This window comes from Salvelinus fontinalis, unplaced genomic scaffold (assembly GCF_029448725.1).
Source record: "Salvelinus fontinalis isolate EN_2023a unplaced genomic scaffold, ASM2944872v1 scaffold_0077, whole genome shotgun sequence".
Lineage (NCBI taxonomy): Eukaryota > Metazoa > Chordata > Actinopteri > Salmoniformes > Salmonidae > Salvelinus > Salvelinus fontinalis.
Window position 1 is genome coordinate 150,540 of NW_026600286.1, and position 19,356 is coordinate 169,895.

Consider the following 19,356-nt stretch of genomic DNA (forward strand, 5'->3'; position numbering starts at 1 on the left):
CAATGGGCTACAGCCAATCCTGAGGTGGCGCTAGTAGACCTTGCGTTACAAAAGAGAGAAATACAGGCTACTGGTGGTGGTGGTGGTGGTGGTGGTATGTGCTGAAAGAACAGATGGAGAAAGTAGTGAAAGTGAAGAGATACTCTAGTTTTGCTCTCCCTTCCTACTCGCTCTCTTCCAAACTGCTCTTTCCCTTACTATCTCACCCTCTCCGTTGTTCCTCTTTACGCTCGCCCTCTCTCTACGGGAGGCAGAGGGAGTAATCCAAGCTTTCGGGGGTTGACATTAGTAGCAGCTCACCTTCTGAAACCACACTGCCAAAAAAAAATAGTAATAACAAGTTGCCACCCAATCTGAAACCTCTAACTGTGTGCTGATCTAGGATCTGTCCATTTCTAATCTTATTATTTTGTTATCTATATGCCAAAACTGATCCTAGATCAGCACCCCTACCGAGGTAATCCTGAGATCTATCTCTCTCTCTAGTTAACAAGGATGATGACAGGCCATTGAGTAGGTTATATTAAAAATACACCATCAAGTCTGTAACACCCATCTCCTATGGCTCCCTATTCCCTACATAGTACAATATTTTTGGACCAGGGCCCATAGAGTTCTTGGGGGGGGGGGGGGGGGGGGGGGGTGCACTATAAATGGATTAGGACCCATAGGGTTCTAGTCAGTAGTAGATTACTATATAGGGAACCATTTGGGACGCACACGTAGTTTCAGAGCTTCTCTGTTGCTATGGCTTCAACTAATCACCCCCAGAGTTTCTAACTGACGTGCTGTGATACAGCTGGTGGGATAGGGCTGAGACAGTGGGTTCACTGGGGGTGAGGGAGGGAGGGGCTAAGACAGTGGGTACACTGTGGGTGAGGGAGGGAGGGGCTGAGACAGTGGGTTCACTGGGGGTGAGGGAGGGGCTGAGACAGTGGGTTCCCTGTGGGTGAGGGAGGGAGGGGCTGAGACAGTGGGTTCACTGGGAGGGGCTGAGACAGTGGGTTCACTGGGGGTGAGGGAGGGAGGGGCTGAGACAGTGGGTTCACTGGGAGGGGCTGAGACAGTGGGTTCACTGGGAGGGGCTGAGACAGTGGGTTCACTGGGGGTGAGGGAGGGAGGGGCTGAGACAGTGGGTTCACTGGGGGTGAGGGAGGGAGGGGCTGAGACAGTGGGTTCACTGGGAGGGGCTGAGACAGTGGGTACACTGGGAGGGGCTGAGACAGTGGGTACACTGGGAGGGGCTGAGACAGTGGGTTCACTGGGAGGGGCTGAGACAGTGGGTTCACTGGGAGGGGCTGAGACAGTGGGTTCACTGGGAGGGGCTGAGACAGTGGGTTCACTGGGAGGGGCTGAGACAGTGGGTTCACTGGGAGGGGCTGAGACAGTGGGTACACTGGGAGGGGCTGAGACAGTGGGTACACTGGGAGGGGCTGAGACAGTGGGTTCACTGGGAGGGGCTGAGACAGTGGGTTCACTGGGAGGGGCTGAGACAGTGGGTACACTGGGAGGGGCTGAGACAGTGGGTACACTGGGAGGGGCTGAGACAGTGGGTTCACTTGAGGCTAAGCACCAACCGACCAAGGCCTTCAAGAACTACATCCTCTTAAGGTGCCCTATTTGGAGATTTTAGAAAGTGCTGGCTAGATAGTGATTAGTTTGAGCAGGGAGGGGTGAAAGAGACAGGGGGTGAGAGAGAGTGAGAGTGGGGGAAGAGAGAGTGGGGGAGAGTGAGAGACAGCACATAACAGCCATACCAACCACGTCAGCTTACAAAAAAACAAAAAAAACTGTAGGAAAATATAGTACAAAAAAACTTGACCTTTTGTACAAATCAACAATAAATGAAATTATTACTGTAAAGAAAAACAGGCATTGAGAACAGCGTCAAAGTGGCAAGTGTGATCAAAGTGACATTTCAATAGTGTTATTATTTGAATGTTTATTTATTTAACCTTTTTACTAACAAAAATATAAGCATTTTGAGATTCGAGTTAAGCCAGTGTCAGGAAACAGGAAAGAAAATAGGTCGAAATCTGAAAGCTCTGGTTTTGGTTCATTAGGGACTGTACAGAAGGATACTAGTATGTAACACAGTGAGACATGCACGCACGCACACACACACACACACACACACACACGACAGTCTATGTACATTGCCAGGCTAATCTGGACATAATGCACAATCGATGGATCCACTCATGATACCATACAGTCTTAGACAATAACAGGAAATAAGATGCACGGTTGGCAAATATTATAGGGGCGACGTCAAGATAGACAAGCAGATGTTCCATTTCCTGTCAGTTTCAAATAAAACTGCCATTGTTTGCAAATGGCTAACATGTTGATCAATAGAATAATGGATTAGTCACTGGACTGGTAGCTTCAAAATGGCACTGAAAGTATAAATATATTGTTGAGTTTCAGAGTTGATCAAAATGTATTTAGTTTGGGATTATAATTTCAAGATGTTCTCATGGCAACATCAACTAAATGTGAGCCGTTGTGGCTGTAGCGAGGGATAATCTTAATAATAATAATAATTCTTTACACATGCATAACAATCAAATCTCACACTGCCTACATGCCATGATAACTTCTCATCAACAAATGAATTAACATTAAATATTTACATACTTTATTAAATCTGGTAGATATAACAGGGAGATAAAATGCCAGCCCAGAACCCCCCCCACCCCCCCACCCAAATAACAAAACCATAATCACGTGACATCAGGTTTACTGTCCTTCCTGACCAGATGATTGCTCTGTCAATCACTCTGAAGCAAATGTGCAAACAACAGAAATAACCCGAACACCACATTATAACCCACTCCCCAAAGTGAACGTTTGTGTCTTTGCTCCTTAATCTCATCCTGTGTGTGTGTGTGTGTGTGTGTGTGTGTGTGTGTGTGTGTGTGTGTGTGTGTGTGTGTGTGTGTGTGTGTGTGTGTGTGTGTGTGTGTGTTCCCGACCCCGTCCCAACACTACCCATAATGTCCTTTCCCTTGATCATTGTTGTCCTTGCTGGTCTTGAACCACTTAAGAATAGGGTTAAAGAGATCCATTTGGGATTGGGCCAACGAGAGCAAGAAAATCCTCTCCGGTCCATCCCTGGTTTTGACTCAGTCCTGGTTTATAATATAGGGTTGAGATCCATCCCTGGTTTTGATTCAGTCCTGGTTTATAATATAGGGTTGAGATCCATCCCTGGTTTTGATTCAGTCCTGGTTTATAATATAGGGTTCAGCAAAGCATATTACTTAGGCTTCTCTCCTTGCCAGCCTGCCAGTTAGTGAGAGTTGGTTTTCATTTAGTCCTGGTTTCTGTCGACTAGAGGTCGCTGCCAGTCAGTATGCCAGTACGTTCAGGGCTGTTGTTTGAGCTTTGCCAGCCTGCCAGTCAGTCAGTGAGTCAGTGAGTTCAGGGGCATTGTTTGAGCTGTGCCAGCCTGCGGAGTAGCTGCTGCCGTCTGGCCTTCAGCTGCCGTTTCTCCTGTGCCCGCTGGCGCTCGCTAGAATGCAGCTGCGCCAGGTACTCTGTGGCACGTATCAGTATGGCCACCTTGGGCGTCTTGGGGCACTCTGCCAAGCCAGGGATGTTGTCCCGCAGCGCCAGGAAACGAGAACGCAGGTCGTTGCGTCGTTTACGTTCCAGGAAGTTGTGAGTCTTGCGTTTGTCCGTGTCCTCACAGTCGGAGGACTGGGGGCTGCAGGGGTGGGAGCAGTGGGAGTATGACTTCAAGGGGGAGAGGTGGTGGGAGGAGAAGGATGGGGGAGAGTTCGAGGGGGAGGAGGCAAGGATGAGTGTGTTGGCGTCAGTTGACTCCGAACCGGCCGTTGCTACTGCGACGTGAGGTGGTTTGCTCTCAGAGTTCTGATTGGTTGAGGCGGGGCCTGGGTGTGGCTGGGTGTGAGATGAGTTTGAGAAGTTATGAGAAGAGTTTGGGGGCTCGTGTCGGACCCTCTTCCTGGGGGGCTCGTGTCGGACCCTCTTCCTGGGGGGATGTTTGTGTGTGTCGGGGGAAGGAGCTGCGTAGTTATGCTGCTGTTGGTGGATAGAGACATGGAAGTGTTTCATACACGGGTCCACAGGGTCCACTCCGACCACGATGGTCACCGGCGTCCGCACGTTCAGCCCGCCGTTGGCCAGCCGCCGGGGCTTGTACTGCCGGTGTTCCACAGTCACCACATCAATCTCCTCTTCATCCTCCTCCTCCTCATCATCATCACTGGATTCATCATCTGGAGAAGCAATAGAAGGTTAGTGACCAGAGCAATGCAAACAAACAAACAAACAAACAAACCAAAGAAAAACTTCTGAAACAAAGATAATCAACTACTATGTGCATGACATTTATTCACTTGATCCTTTATAAAATCACTTTATTTACCCTTCTATATTCACAATAAACACTAACAGGAAATTAAAAAAAAACATTTTAAAAAAAGGTATAAAATTAACTTGGGAGGGTTTAGTATTTTGACAAGACGACCAATTGGATACCATGAAATTGGGGAGGGAAAAGTCAATATTTCGGTGTTTTATAATTAGTTTCTTATTAGGATATATAATATATATACATTGCTCAAAAAAATAAAGGGAACACTTAAACAACACAATGTAACTCCAAGTCAATCACACTTCTGTGAAATCAAACTGTCCACTTAGGAAGCAACACTGATTGACAATAAATTTCACATGCTGTTGTGCAAATGGAATAGACAAAAGGTGGAAATTATAGGCAATTAACAAGACACCCCCAATAAAGGAGTGGTTCTGCAGGTGGTGACCACAGACAACTTCTCAGTTCCTATGCTTCCTGGCTGATGTTTTGGTCACTTTTGAATGCTGGCGGTGCTCTCACTCTAATGGTAGCATGAGACGGAGTCTACAACCCACACAAGTGGCTCAGGTAGTGCAGTTCATCCAGGATGGCACATCAATGCGAGCTGTGGCAAAAAGGTTTGCTGTGTCTGTCAGCGTAGTGTCCAGAGCATGGAGGCGCTACCAGGAGACAGGCCAGTACATCAGGAGACGTGGAGGAGGCCGTAGGAGGGCAACAACCCAGCAGCAGGACCGCTACCTCCGCCTTTGTGCAAGGAGGTGCACTGCCAGAGCCCTGCAAAATGACCTCCAGCAGGCCACAAATGTGCATAGGCCATAGTCTGACTGAGCGATGGTGGGCACCAGCAGGCTTGTAAGGATTCATTCAAACAGCACTTTCGTGCGTTTTACCAGCAGCTCTGATGTTTATGAATTCAAGCCTATCAACTCCCGAGATTCGGCTGGTGTAACCGATGTGAAATGGCTAGCTAGTTAGCGGGGTGCGCGCTAAAAGCGTTTCAAACGTCACTCGCTCTGAGACTTGGAGTAGTTGTTCCCCTTGCTCTGCATGGGTAACGCTGCTTCGAGGGTGGCTGTTGTCGATGTGTTCCTGGTTCGAGCCCAGGTAGGAGCGAGGAGAGGGACGGAAGCTATACTGTTACACTGGCAATACTAAAGTGCCTATAAGAACATCCAATAGTCAAAGGTATATGAAATACAAATGGTATAGGGAGAAATAGTCCTATAATTCCTATAACTACAACCTAAAACTTCTTACCTGGGAATATTGAAGACTCATGTTAAAAGGAACCACCAGCTTTCATATGTTCTGAGCAAGGAACTTAAACGTTAGCTTTTTTACATGGCACATATTGCACTTTTACTTTCTTCTCCAACACTTTGTTTTTGCATTATTTAAACCATTTAAATTATTTAAGGCTAAATTGATTTTATTGATGTATTATATTAGGTTAAAATATGTGTTCATTCAGTATTGTTGTAATTGTCATTATTACAAATAAAAAAAAATATTTTTTATATTAAAAAAAGTGGCCTTTTTTTTGTCCTCCAATAATCAATATCGTATCGGCGTTGAAAAATCATAATCGGTCGACCTCTAATATATATAGATGTGTGCCTAATGCCAGCCCTCATCTCTGATTCTCTGCAGGGTGCACAATAAAGTATTGACTATTTAGTGTGGTCTTAATCAAATGACCCACAACCTATAGATTCTGAAGGGATCCGATTATATACTGTAAAGGGATCTATAACAGCACTTTGGTCCACGATGCTTTATGCTAGAAACAAGCTGTAAAATACCTGGGAAAGACGTGACACCGATGCATATGGAGATATCATTGTTTTGTTTCTTTGACATTCAGAAGCTGAGCTACAACCTTGTACAGCGAAGGAGACAAAAGATAACTTCCCAAGCAAAGTCTATCTAATTCTGTCACCATCAGTTGATTAAGCTATTCACTTTATGTACAATACATGTTTAAATCCAGACCGCTTTTAGGGAAAACACTTGTGACCTTCTCTCGTTGGGTTAAACCACACAGCTTTCAATTTTCTGCGTCGGTAGGCCCTACTCTGTCTGGGGTGGAAAAGTAGGCCCTACTCTGTCTGGGGTGGAAAAGTAGGCCCTACTCTGTCTGGGGTGGAAAAGTAGGCCCTACTCTGTCTGGGGTGGAAAAGTAGGCCCTACTCTGTCTGGGGTGGAAAAGTAGGCCCTACTCTGTCTGGGGTGGAAAAGTAGGCCCTACTCTGTCTGGGGTGGAAAAGTAGGCCCTACTCTGTCTGGGGTGGAAAAGTAGGCCCTACTCTGTCTGGGGTGGAAAAGTAGGCCCTACTCTGTCTGGGGTGGAAAAGTAGGCCCTACTCTGTCTGGGGTGGAAAAGTGGGCCCTACTCTGTCTGGGGTGGAAAAGTGGGCCCTACTCTGTCTGGGGTGGAAAGGGGGGATACCTAGTCAGTTGTGAACTGAATGCCTTCAACTGAAATGTGTCTTCCGCATTTAACCCAACCCCTCTGAATCAGAGGTGCGGGGGCTGACTTAAATCGACATCCACGTCGTCAGCGCCCGGTGGAACAGTGGGTTAATTGCCTTGCTCAGGAACAGAACGACAGATGTTTGACCTTGTCCGCTCTGGGATTCGATCCAGCAACCTTGCGGTTACTGGCCCAACGCTCTGACCACTAGTAAGCCTAAGGTACCACGCCGGGATTCCTAATGACTTGTCAGATGTAGTTACGTGCAAACAGGATCTGGTGTTGAAGAAATACGGTAAGATGAAAACATTCTTAGCCTGTAATTTTGGTTATTTGTGTGGTATTAATTTAAAAGGATTCTGCTAACATGTAAAATGACGTAGAATTGCATATTTTTTTTTATTTTTTATAAAAGGCAAAAAAAAATCTCGGGTCAGCAAATCTGATGTTCGTTTCATGCAATGCTTTTACTGTAAAGGGGATATTTTCACCCCTACTCTTGTCCATGGTGGTCCGACAACTTTCTGGGCCCGTAGCCCCTGTGCTCGATCAAAATCCCTGTGTTGCCGTGTAATAGTTACAGGACGAAGAACACTTTGTAAAACTGCATATCTAAGGCCCTGGTCTGTCCTAGAAGAAGTGAGGGGAAACCGTGGACATGTTTTTATCTGCTATCCAAAATAACAATTAAAACAAAGTGGGTACAGGGAGAGTCACTATTTTTTTTAAAGCTTTCAGGGAGGGGTTAGGTAAATTATATCTGGCTGAAGGGAGGGCCATCCATTTTCATTAACAGAGAGGTCTGATGTTCTCCTTACTATAAATTATGTTCAGTCCCTTGTGTACTATATTTCAGGGAAAGTGTGTACCGGTAAGCTTGCTGGTGGGCTCCCGAGTGGCGCAGTGGGTCTAAGGCACTGCATCGCAGTGCTAGCTGTGCCACTAGAGATTCTGGGTTCGAGTCCAGGCTCTGAGACCCATGTGGCGGCGCACAATTGTCCCAGCGGTGTCCGGGTTAGGGGGAAGATTTTGCCGGCAGGAATTTCCTTATCCCATCGCACACTAGCGACCTCTGTGGCGAGCCAGGCACACCGACACCGTCACCAGGTGTACGGTGTTTCCTCAGACACATTGGTGCTTCTGGGTTAAGCGAGCATTGTGTCAAGAAGCAGTGCCGCTTGGTTGGGTTTCGTAGGACGCACGGCTCTCGACCTTCGACCTCTCCCGAGTCCGTACGGGAGCTGCTGCGATGAGACAAGACTAACTACCAATTGGATACTACGAAATTGGGGAGAATAAAGGGTAAAAAAATAAATGTTTTAAAAGGTATAAAAGCTATAGCATCTGTATCCACACACTGTGGCTGGCCGTACAACAAGAGTTCTGGGTAAAAGCATCTGGAACAGTGAACTCCAAGCAACCTTTCACACACACACACACACACACTCCCTCTTCTAAACGTCATATAACAACAGGTCTGAAATCTGTGTCAAAGTCTTGCCTACAACTAAAACTACAAACTGGGTACCACATACTGGGTAGTACATACTGGGTACTACTCATACTACATACCGGGTACTACACACCGGGTACTACATACCGGGTACTACACACCGGGTACTACATACCGGGTACTACACACCGGGTACTACATACCGGGTACTACACACCGGGTACTACATACCGGGTACTACACACCGGGTACTACACACCGGGTACTACACACCGGGTACTACACACCGGGTACTACACACCGGGTACTACACACCGGGTACTACACACCGGGTACTACACACCGGGTACTACACACCGGGTACTACACACCGGGTACTACACACCGGGTACTACACACCGGGTACTACACACCGGGTACTACACACCGGGTACTACACACCGGGTACTACACACCGGGTACTACACACCGGGTACTACACACCGGGTACTACACACCGGGTACTACACACCGGGTACTACACACCGGGTACTACACACCGGGTACTACACACCGGGTACTACACACCGGGTACTACTCGTACTACACACCGGGTACTACTCGTACTACACACCGGGTACTACTCGTACTACACACCGGGTACTACTCGTACTACACACCGGGTACTACTCGTACTACACACCGGGTACTACTCGTACTACACACCGGGTACTACTCGTACTACACACCGGGTACTACTCGTACTACACACCGGGTACTACTCGTACTACACACCGGGTACTACTCGTACTACACACCGGGTACTACTCGTACTACACACCGGGTACTACTCGTACTACACACCGGGTACTACTCGTACTACACACCGGGTACTACTCGTACTACACACCGGGTACTACTCGTACTACACACCGGGTACTACTCGTACTACACACCGGGTACTACTCGTACTACACACCGGGTACTACTCGTACTACACACCGGGTACTACTCGTACTACACACCGGGTACTACTCGTACTACACACCGGGTACTACTCGTACTACACACCGGGTACTACTCGTACTACACACCGGGTACTACTCGTACTACACACCGGGTACTACTCGTACTACACACCGGGTACTACTCGTACTACACACCGGGTACTACTCGTACTACACACCGGGTACTACTCGTACTACACACCGGGTACTACTCGTACTACACACCGGGTACTACTCGTACTACACACCGGGTACTACTCGTACTACACACCGGGTACTACTCGTACTACACACCGGGTACTACTCGTACTACACACCGGGTACTACTCATACTACACACCGGGTACTACTCATACTACACACTGGGTACTACTCATACTACACACTGGGTACTACTCATACTACACACTGGGTACTACTCATACTACACACTGGGTACTACTCATACTACACACTGGGTACTACTCATACTACACACTGGGTACTACTCATACTACACACTGGGTACTACTCATACTACACACTGGGTACTACTCATACTACACACTGGGTACTACTCATACTACACACTGGGTACTACTCATACTACACACTGGGTACTACTCATACTACACACTGGGTACTACTCATACTACACACTGGGTACTACTCATACTACACACTGGGTACTACTCATACTACACACTGGGTACTACTCATACTACACACTGGGTACTACTCATACTACACACTGGGTACTACTCATACTACACACTGGGTACTACTCATACTACACACTGGGTACTACTCATACTACACACTGGGTACTACTCATACTACACACTGGGTACTACTCATACTACACACTGGGTACTACTCATACTACACACTGGGTACTACTCATACTACACACTGGGTACTACTCATACTACACACTGGGTACTACTCATACTACACACTGGGTACTACTCATACTACACACTGGGTACTACTCATACTACACACTGGGTACTACTCATACTACACACTGGGTACTACTCATACTACACACTGGGTACTACTCATACTACACACTGGGTACTACTCATACTACACACTGGGTACTACTCATACTACACACTGGGTACTACTCATACTACACACTGGGTACTACTCATACTACACACTGGGTACTACTCATACTACACACTGGGTACTACTCATACTACACACTGGGTACTACTCATACTACACACTGGGTACTACTCATACTACACACTGGGTACTACTCATACTACACACTGGGTACTACTCATACTACACACTGGGTACTACTCATACTACACACTGGGTACTACTCATACTACATACTGGGTACTACTCATACTACACACTGGGTACTACTCATACTACATACTGGGTACTACTCATACTACATACTGGGTACTACATACTGGGTACTACATACTGGGTACTACTCGTACTACATACTGGGTACTATATACTGGGTACTACTTATACTACATACTGGGTACTACATACTGGGTACTACTCATACTACATACTGGGTACTACATACTGGGTACTACTCATACTACATACTGGGTACTACATACTGGGTACTACATACTGGGTACTATTTTGAATATACTGTTCAGTAAAATCTAATCCACCCCATACTAGGCTCATTCATGATGAGAAGGCGTCATCAAATGCACAATTGTGTCGATTCCCGCCATTAGTTCATTTTGGTACAAGGCGTCACCATATCTGATTATCAGCTGTTGTCAAACACAAGTGGGTCTTGTGTGTCTCTTCCTCAATTCTACTAGATGAAAAAGCCCAAATTAGCATGACATCCTAAGACCTGAAATGGGGTATGACACACAATCAGTGCATACCTCATGCTCAGTGGAAAGTCCCTCTCTCAGGTTATTCATTACAGTCACGTGGTGGTGGTGGGGGGGGGGGGGGGGGGGGGCAGAATGATATGGGGTTAGTGTTCTCACATTCTGAGTAATAACAAGGGGACCTCAGTCTCTGAGCAAATCACTGGTTTTATCACAGTTTCTCCCTCCACAATCATTCAATTTGCAACAAAGACCCCGAGCATTGAAGCCACGTGCTGTAACCATTTCACTACAGCCATTTCACTATACAAAGAATAATCTTTGAGATCTATTTTTTGGTTGTAACAACTTCAGCTATTCCAATATGTAGAAATATCTCTTAGCCCTTGTGTCCAAAATGTGGATGTTATAACACTGGGCCTTCATTTAACATCATATACATCTAATTTCGGCTCCAACTCACTGACTAGACTCCAGGAAGCCAGTGGTAGTAGTACTAATGCTCTCTGGATGTTTCCCAAATGGAACCCCAGTCCTTATATAGGGAATAGGGTTCCATAGGGCTCTGGTCTAAAGTAGTGCACTATATGGGGAATAGGGTTCCATAAGGCTCTGGTCTAAAGTAGTGCACTATATAGGGGATAGGGTTCAGGTCAAATGTAGTGCACTACATAGGGACTAAGTATGCCATTTGGTATGCACCTGCGTGTAAATTGAAAGAGACTGCACCAAAGTAATTCCTTCCCTGTGGATTAGCTGCTCTTGAAGAGGTAATTACTAGAAGATGTTTTTGTTTTTTTAAATTATGATTTCAAATGGACATTTTCCAACGAGAGGGCGGACGAGGGGCCTTAATAGGCTATAGAGTGTTAACATGCATGTAGCCAGATAAGAGGTAAGGGCAGATTGGTTCCCAGGTACCTGTCTGTCAACCAACCAGTACATTTGAGGTCTATTCTACAGTTTCATTGGCCACTTTTGATAAGGAAATATAACTCCTTTGTAAAACACAATTTTCCATTCAACTAAATTTTCTATAAAACAACAACATTTTTGTGCTGTAAGTGTTTGCTTCCCTGCACAGTTGAACCATGAATACCTATATGCTTTCTGGCACCCAACCCTATTTATACAGTATTGAAATAGATGAGACAGCATTTCTGACTTGAAGATGCACTACGCTTAAAATCACTCCGCCATTTCCTGGTTGCTAAAACGGTTAACTTAGCCTTATGGAACCCTATTCCCTATATAGTGCACTACTTTAGACCAGAGCCCTATGGAACCCTATTCCCTATATAGTGCACTACTTTAGACCAGAGCCTTATGGAACCCTATTCCCTATATAGTGCACTACTTTAGACCAGAGCCTTATGGAACCCTATTCCCTATATAGTGCACTACTTTAGACCAGAGCCCTATGGAACCCTATTCCCTATATAGTGCACTACTTTAGACCAGAGCCCTATGGAACCCTATTCCCTAAAACGGTTAACTTAGCCTTATGGAACCCTATTCCCTATATAGTGCACTACTTTAGACCAGAGCCCTATGGAACCCTATTCCCTATATAGTGCACTACTTTAGACCAGAGCCCTATGGAACCCTATTCCCTAAAACGGTTAACTTAGCCTTATGGAACCCTATTCCCTATATAGTGCACTACTTTAGACCAGAGCCCTATGGAACCCTATTCCCTAAAACGGTTAACTTAGCCTTATGGAACACTATTCCCTATATAGTGCACTACTTTAGACCAGAGCCCTATGGAACCCTATTCCCTAAAACGGTTAACTTAGCCTTATGGAACCCTATTCCCTATATAGTGCACTACTTTAGACCAGAGCCCTATGGAACCCTATTCCCTAAAACGGTTAACTTAGCCTAATTTCAGTTTGTGACAAAACAAGTAAGTACTGTGTGTAGAGAATCATTGTACCATCTAAACCGCTGTGAAATATATTTTCCACAAACCCCAAAAATATTGTATTTTGCAGCTGTTTTGAAGCCGTGGGTGTCCAAAACCAAACGTTAAAGAAACTAAACTAGGGACGCATAGAAATAGGACACATAGAACCGATCTACCGCTTCTTAAACTGCCTTTCAATGAGAACGACAGATCTATTACACATTTATGTGAATTTGGTCGGGTCATCTAAATAGTTACATATTACAGCAACAACAAAAAAAAAAAAGCTGCATATCATGCATCTTATGAAACATACACATAGCAAGAGATTTAACAAAATGAATGTCCAGTCTTATTCTGGTCACTGGCCTACTTGTCCATCACTAATAGTTTGACAACTCAACTTCTGACAAGTGGCGCTAACATTTCCCTAACCTGGACCAATTGTGCGCCGCCTCATTGTGACACCTGAAACGCTGCGATGCACAGTGCCTTAGACTGCTACGCCACCTGGGAGGCTAACCCTTTAACCTAACCGGGGCGGCAGGTAGCCTAACGCTTAGAGCATTGAGCCAGTAACTGAAAGGTTGCAGGATCGAATCCCCGAGCTGACAAGGTAAAAATTCTGTCGTTCTGCCCCCTGAACAAGACAGTTAAACTGTTCCCCGGTAGGCCGTCATTGTAAAAATACGAATTTGTTCTTAACTGTTCTTAAAAACAAAAACAGCCTAGCTAAAATTCATATAATATTAGCAAATTTGTAACATATTGTACGTTTTGAAAATTTGTAACATATACGAATTGTCATATTATATGAAATGGGTGATGGACATTCACAAATTAATACATCACACAAAACATAACATATCATACTAAATGGATTGTTGCAGATTTACCATACAAAATAATATGAAATGCTCTGAGACCAGGTTGTTGCTTATTGGCCAGTATGTGAACTTTAGCAAATTGTCAGCAAACAGAGTTCCTGACTCATGACAGTAAAAGGACCTTCATATAGTCAGTTTACGGGCCAATGTTGAACTTATAAAACGTACCTGATGAGTCTGTGGGGGATTCCGAACCGGAGGACACCGCAGGTTTCTTGAACGGTCCTCCGGTCAGGGGGAAGGTGAGAACAGCAGCCGGGTCCACGCAATCCGTTGCCAAGCTACTGAGAACCGGAACCGGCGTGTCCATGGGCATCGTCACACACTGCGCCCTCCCGGTGGTGTTGATGCCAGCTCCGACCTGCTGCGGGGCCGGTTTGGTCGACCCCGACCCGGGACAGGAAGCGTGTCGCTCCCCGACAACTTTCTCCAGCTGTTTACCCGCCGAGAAGCTGCTCCACATGCAGTCCTGGATGATAATGGAGCTCAGGTTACCAAAAGCCTCTTCGGCGGAACTGAGTTTACACGGCACATCCTGATCGTCCTCTTGACCCAAAAACTGGGACACCCACTCGAGTTTGTCCCCCAGCGAAGGGCAGACCATCCCGACCCCGGCTGCCCCCTCCAAAGTCCGGATAGGGGACATGGGCGGGGTCGGTACTAGCTCGAATTTCTTCCATATGTCCTCGCTGGGCGCAGTGGATTTAAAGAAATCCTCGTCCGGATCGTGGTCGTCGTAGAAGTAATGTTGATAGCGGTCGTACTCCATCTCCCAGCCGGACTCATAGTGAGGGTCGGAGTTTATACCCGGCATCTAGAGGTCAGGGCAGGCGTGGGAGCGCACTCTTCAACTGTTCACTTATCTCCGTTATCAATAGCCTTACTGGGGACAGAGAGAGAGAGAGGGGGGGGGGGGGGGGGGGGGGGGGGGAGAGTACTGGGAATCAGCCTAGCACGTTGCACTTGTGATAAACACATTATTCTGTTATGATACAACTATTGTGTTTCTGGCCATTTTACATCTGTTAATTCCTAGTGAGAAGAAAAAAAAAAACTTCTCAAATAAGGAAATGTGAGTTATCACGATTTATCATTAAAAACACTGTCCTTATATAGATTTATAATTGCATAGAACATGTCAAGTGACTTACGCTTCCTTGAAAAGTGTTGAAATTGCTATTTGGTTCTAGATTCGGTAATTATATTGCAAACAATTACCCCGTGAACAACCTTTAATAACTGCACTGAAAGGGAAAACAGGCTCCAACAACCTCGCAAATGATTGTTATCCCCATCGCCTCGCAACAGTGTACACAGAACTAAAGAAAACTCCGTGCCCCTACATAGTTGCATTACCTAATACAACGTTGCCAACTACAACGGTGAAATAGATCCAAGGTTTACCAACCCTCTCTTCGTAGACTAAAAAAAACGTACATCATCCCCGTCTGTTTATGTGGAGCTACTAGGATACAAATATTCCCCCCTTTAAAATTGTGACCAAACCGAAAAATTCCCAAATAGCGCAACAACAACAAAAAGTTTCAAAACATCTTCAGAGCAACACTCACCGTTTTTTACGGTAGACGACCACCCGTTCTCACAAAGCATTGACAAGGAAGAGAGGAAATACTGGTCAAAATCTAGCCTCAATAAATTACCAACAGGCGTATTTACAACCCAAACTTCCGAAACACTGCGATGGAGGCTGTCTTCTATTAGTGGGCGTTAGTCTACAAATAGAAGTCTTCCGTCCAGACAAGGGAATATAAAAATGTACTCCCTTACGCGTTGGTGAAATCGAAGGAGCGTCTTTGCGTCTTCTTCGTTAATTCCTATAATGAGTAGCCTGACCAACACCGCGAAACTGAAGCTTCTTGCAGTAAATTACTCTCGCTATAATTAGCTGTTGCTTCCGGTTGAATGCTCACTATTTGATTCCTGCGCACCAAACTGTATGAGAAAGTAGACTACTAGGCTTATACCTCCCACAAGCCGTGACTTGGTTAGGATAGAGTTAGCTATGGATACAAACCGAATGCTGCGCTATATCACGGAAAGAAGGAGAGGCTGTGATTTACATAAGAGGCGGAGGACAGTAAGGAGGCCACGCCTACCGTTTAAAGGGACAGAATCATTTCCAAGGAGTCCTTTTCCAAGACCGTCAAAAATGACAAATGGGACCCAATTGGACAACAGGTAGTTCTTTATAAAACAGAGATTATTATAACCATGACATGGGCCGCATTTCACCTAAACAAGGGTAGGGCTTTGCATATGTTGCAATAATACAAGTGTGTATATGTGTGTCCACTCACTAGCTTTGTGTGTGTGTGTGTGTGTGTGTGTGTGTGTGTGTGTGTGTGTGTGTGTGTGTGTGTGTGTGTGTGTGTGTGTGTGTGTGTGTGTGTGTGTGTGTGTGTGTGTGTGTGTGTGTGTGTGTGTGTGTATTGTGCCGAACATATGGCTGTGGTATCTGATGTCCTAAACTGCAAACTATTTCTATGTGATCAATATCAGCCTGACGATGTGAAAGACCCCCCCCCCCCCCAACTGTCTCTCAGTCGATTGGGAAGCTAAGCAAGCGCTCTGCTAGGCCAAGTATATCTGATCAACAGCTGCTGATGGACAAACACACAAAACACACACACACACAGCTGGTGTCAACTCACAGACGGACAGAAACACACAGGCATGGAGCAACAGACACTGTATGTGCTTTTAACTCACACAAGCCCTGCTACTTCTCTCAACCTAAAATCATACTTGGCTATTGTGGATTGGGAATCAGTAATGAGCGTATTATATACGAAACAACAATATAAACTCAACATTATATATATAATATTATATGAACTAAAGACTATGAAGGTAAATCTGCTGAGCTAGTGCTTCTCTATCCCCTCTGTCAGTCCATTATCTACTGGATCTATCCCCCCTCAGTCAGTCCATTATCAACTGGCTCTATTCATCCCACTCAGTCAGTCCATTATCTACTGGCTCAATCCCCTCTCAGTCAGTCCATTATCTACTGGTTCTATCCCCCCTCAGTCAGTCCATTATCTACTGGCTCTATCCCCCCTCAGTCAGTCCATTATCTACTGGCTCTATCCCCCTCAGTCAGCCCATTATCTACTGGCTCTATCCCCTCTCAGTCAGCCCATTATCTACTGGCTCTATCCCCCCCCCCAGTCAGCCCATTATCTACTGGCTCTATCCCCCCTCAGTCAGTCCATTATCTACTGGCTCTATCCCCCCCTCAGTCAGCCCATTATCTACTGGCTCTATCCCCCCCTCAGTCAGTCCATTATCTACTGGCTCTATCCCCTCTCAGTCAGTCCATTATCTACTGGCTCTATCCCCCCCTCAGTCAGTCCATTATCTATTGGCTCTATCCCCCCCTCAGTCAGTCCATTATCTACTGGCATTATCCCCTCCCAGTCAGTCCATTATCTACTGGCTCTATCCCCCCCTCAGTCAGTCCATTATCTACTGGCTCTATCCCCCTCAGTCAGCCCATTATCTACTGGCTCTATCCTCCCTCAGTCAGTCCATTTGCTACTGGCTATATCCCCCTCAGTCAGTCCATTATCTACTGGCTCTATCCCCCCTCAGTCAGTCCATTATCTACTGGCTCTATCCCCCCCTCAGTCAGCCCATTATCTACTGGCTCTATCCCCCCTCAGTCAGACCATTATCTACTGGCTCTATCCCCCCTCAGTCAGTCCATTATCAACTGGCTCTATCCCCTCTCAGTCAATCCATTATCTACTGGCTCTATCCCCTATCAGTCAGTCCATTATCTACTGGCTCTATCTCCCCCTCAGTCAGCCCATTATCTACTGGCTCTATCCCCCCTCAGTCAGTCCATTATCTACTGGCTCTATCCCCCCTCAGTCAGCCCATTATCTACTGGCTCTATCCCCCCTCAGTCAGTCCATTATCTACTGGCTCTATCCCCCCTCAGTCACCCCATTATCTACTGGCTCTATCCCCCCCTCAGTCAGCCCATTATCTACTGGCTCTATCCACCCTCAGTCAGACCATTATCTACTGGCTATATCCCCCCTCAGTCAGTCCATTATCTACTGGCTCTAATCCCCCTCAGTCAGTCCATTATCTACTGGCTCTATCCCCCCCTCAGTCAGTCCATTATCTACTGGCTCTATTCCCCCTCAGTCAGTCCATTATCTACTGGCTCTATCCCCCCCTCAGTCAGCCCTTTATCTACTGGCTCTATCCCCCCCTCAGTCAGCCCATTACCTACTTGCTCTATCCCCCCCTCAGTCAGTCCATTATCTACTGGCTCTATCCCCTCTCAGTCAGTCCATTATCTACTGGCTCTATCCCCCCTAAGTCAGTAAATTATCTACTGGCTCTATCCCCCCTCAGTCCGTCCATTATCTACTGGCTCTATCCCCCCTCAGTCAGTCCATTATCTACTGGCTCTATCCCCTCTCAGCCAGTCCATTATCTACTGGCTCTATCCCCCTCAGTTAGCCCATTTCCTACTGGCTCTAACCCCCCCCCCCCTCTCAGTCAGCCCATTACCTACTGGCTCTATCCCCCCTCAGTCAGACCATTATCTACTGGCTCTATCCCCCCTCAGTCAGTCCATTATCAACTGGCTCTATCCCCTCTCAGTCAATCCATTATCTACTGGCTCTATCCCCTCTCAGTCAGTCCATTATCTACTGGCTCTATCCCCCCCTCAGTCAGCCCATTATCTACTGGCTCTATCCCCCCTCAGTCAGTCCATTATCTACTGGCTCTATCCCCCCTCAGTCAGCCCATTATCTACTGGCTCTATCCCCCCTCAGTCAGTCCATTATCTACTGGCTCTATCCCCCCTCAGTCACCCCATTATCTACTGGCTCTATCCCCCCCTCAGTCAGCCCATTATCTACTGGCTCTATCCACCCTCAGTCAGACCATTATCTACTGGCTATATCCCCCCTCAGTCAGTCCATTATCTACTGGCTCTATTCCCCCTCAGTCAGTCCATTATCTACTGGCTCTATCCCCCCCTCAGTCAGCCCTTTATCTACTGGCTCTATCCCCCCCTCAGTCAGCCCATTACCTACTTGCTCTATCCCCCCCCTCAGTCAGTCCATTATCTACTGGCTCTATCCCCTCTCAGTCAGTCCATTATCTACTGGCTCTATCCCCCCTAAGTCAGTAAATTATCTACTGGCTCTATCCCCCCTCAGTCAGTCCATTATCTACTGGCTCTATCCCCCCTCAGCCAGTCCATTATCTACTGGCTCTATCCCCCCTCAGTCAGTCCATTATCTACTGGCTCTATCCCCCTCAGTTAGCCCATTTCCTACTGGCTCCACCCCCACCCCCCCCCCCCCCCCCCCCCCCCCCCCCCCCCCCCCCCCCCCCCCCCTCTCAGTCAGCCCATTACCTACTGGCTCTATCCCGCCCTCAGTCAGACCATTATCTACTGGCTCTATCCCCCCCTCAGTCAGCCCATTATCAACTGG

At 46.6% G+C, this 19,356-nt stretch overlaps 1 protein-coding gene across 2 annotated transcripts; it reads right to left on the reverse strand.

Moving 5' to 3' along the window:
• Positions 1-1,922: 1,922 nt before the first annotated feature.
• Positions 1,923-16,048, reverse strand: myclb (MYCL proto-oncogene, bHLH transcription factor b). 2 transcript variants are annotated; one of them, XM_055911653.1, is made up of 3 exons: positions 15,656-16,048; positions 14,036-14,750; positions 1,923-4,247 (listed from the first exon to the last, which is right to left on the reverse strand). In XM_055911653.1, exons 2-3 carry the CDS (start codon positions 14,679-14,681, stop codon positions 3,427-3,429), a joined length of 1,467 nt encoding a protein of 488 aa, XP_055767628.1. In that variant the 5' UTR covers positions 14,682-14,750; positions 15,656-16,048; the 3' UTR covers positions 1,923-3,426. The 2 variants fall into 2 exon arrangements, with proteins under 2 accessions (XP_055767628.1, XP_055767627.1); XM_055911652.1 differs by having other exon boundaries at positions 15,439-16,047.
• Between the last annotated feature and the right edge of the window lie 3,308 nt (positions 16,049-19,356).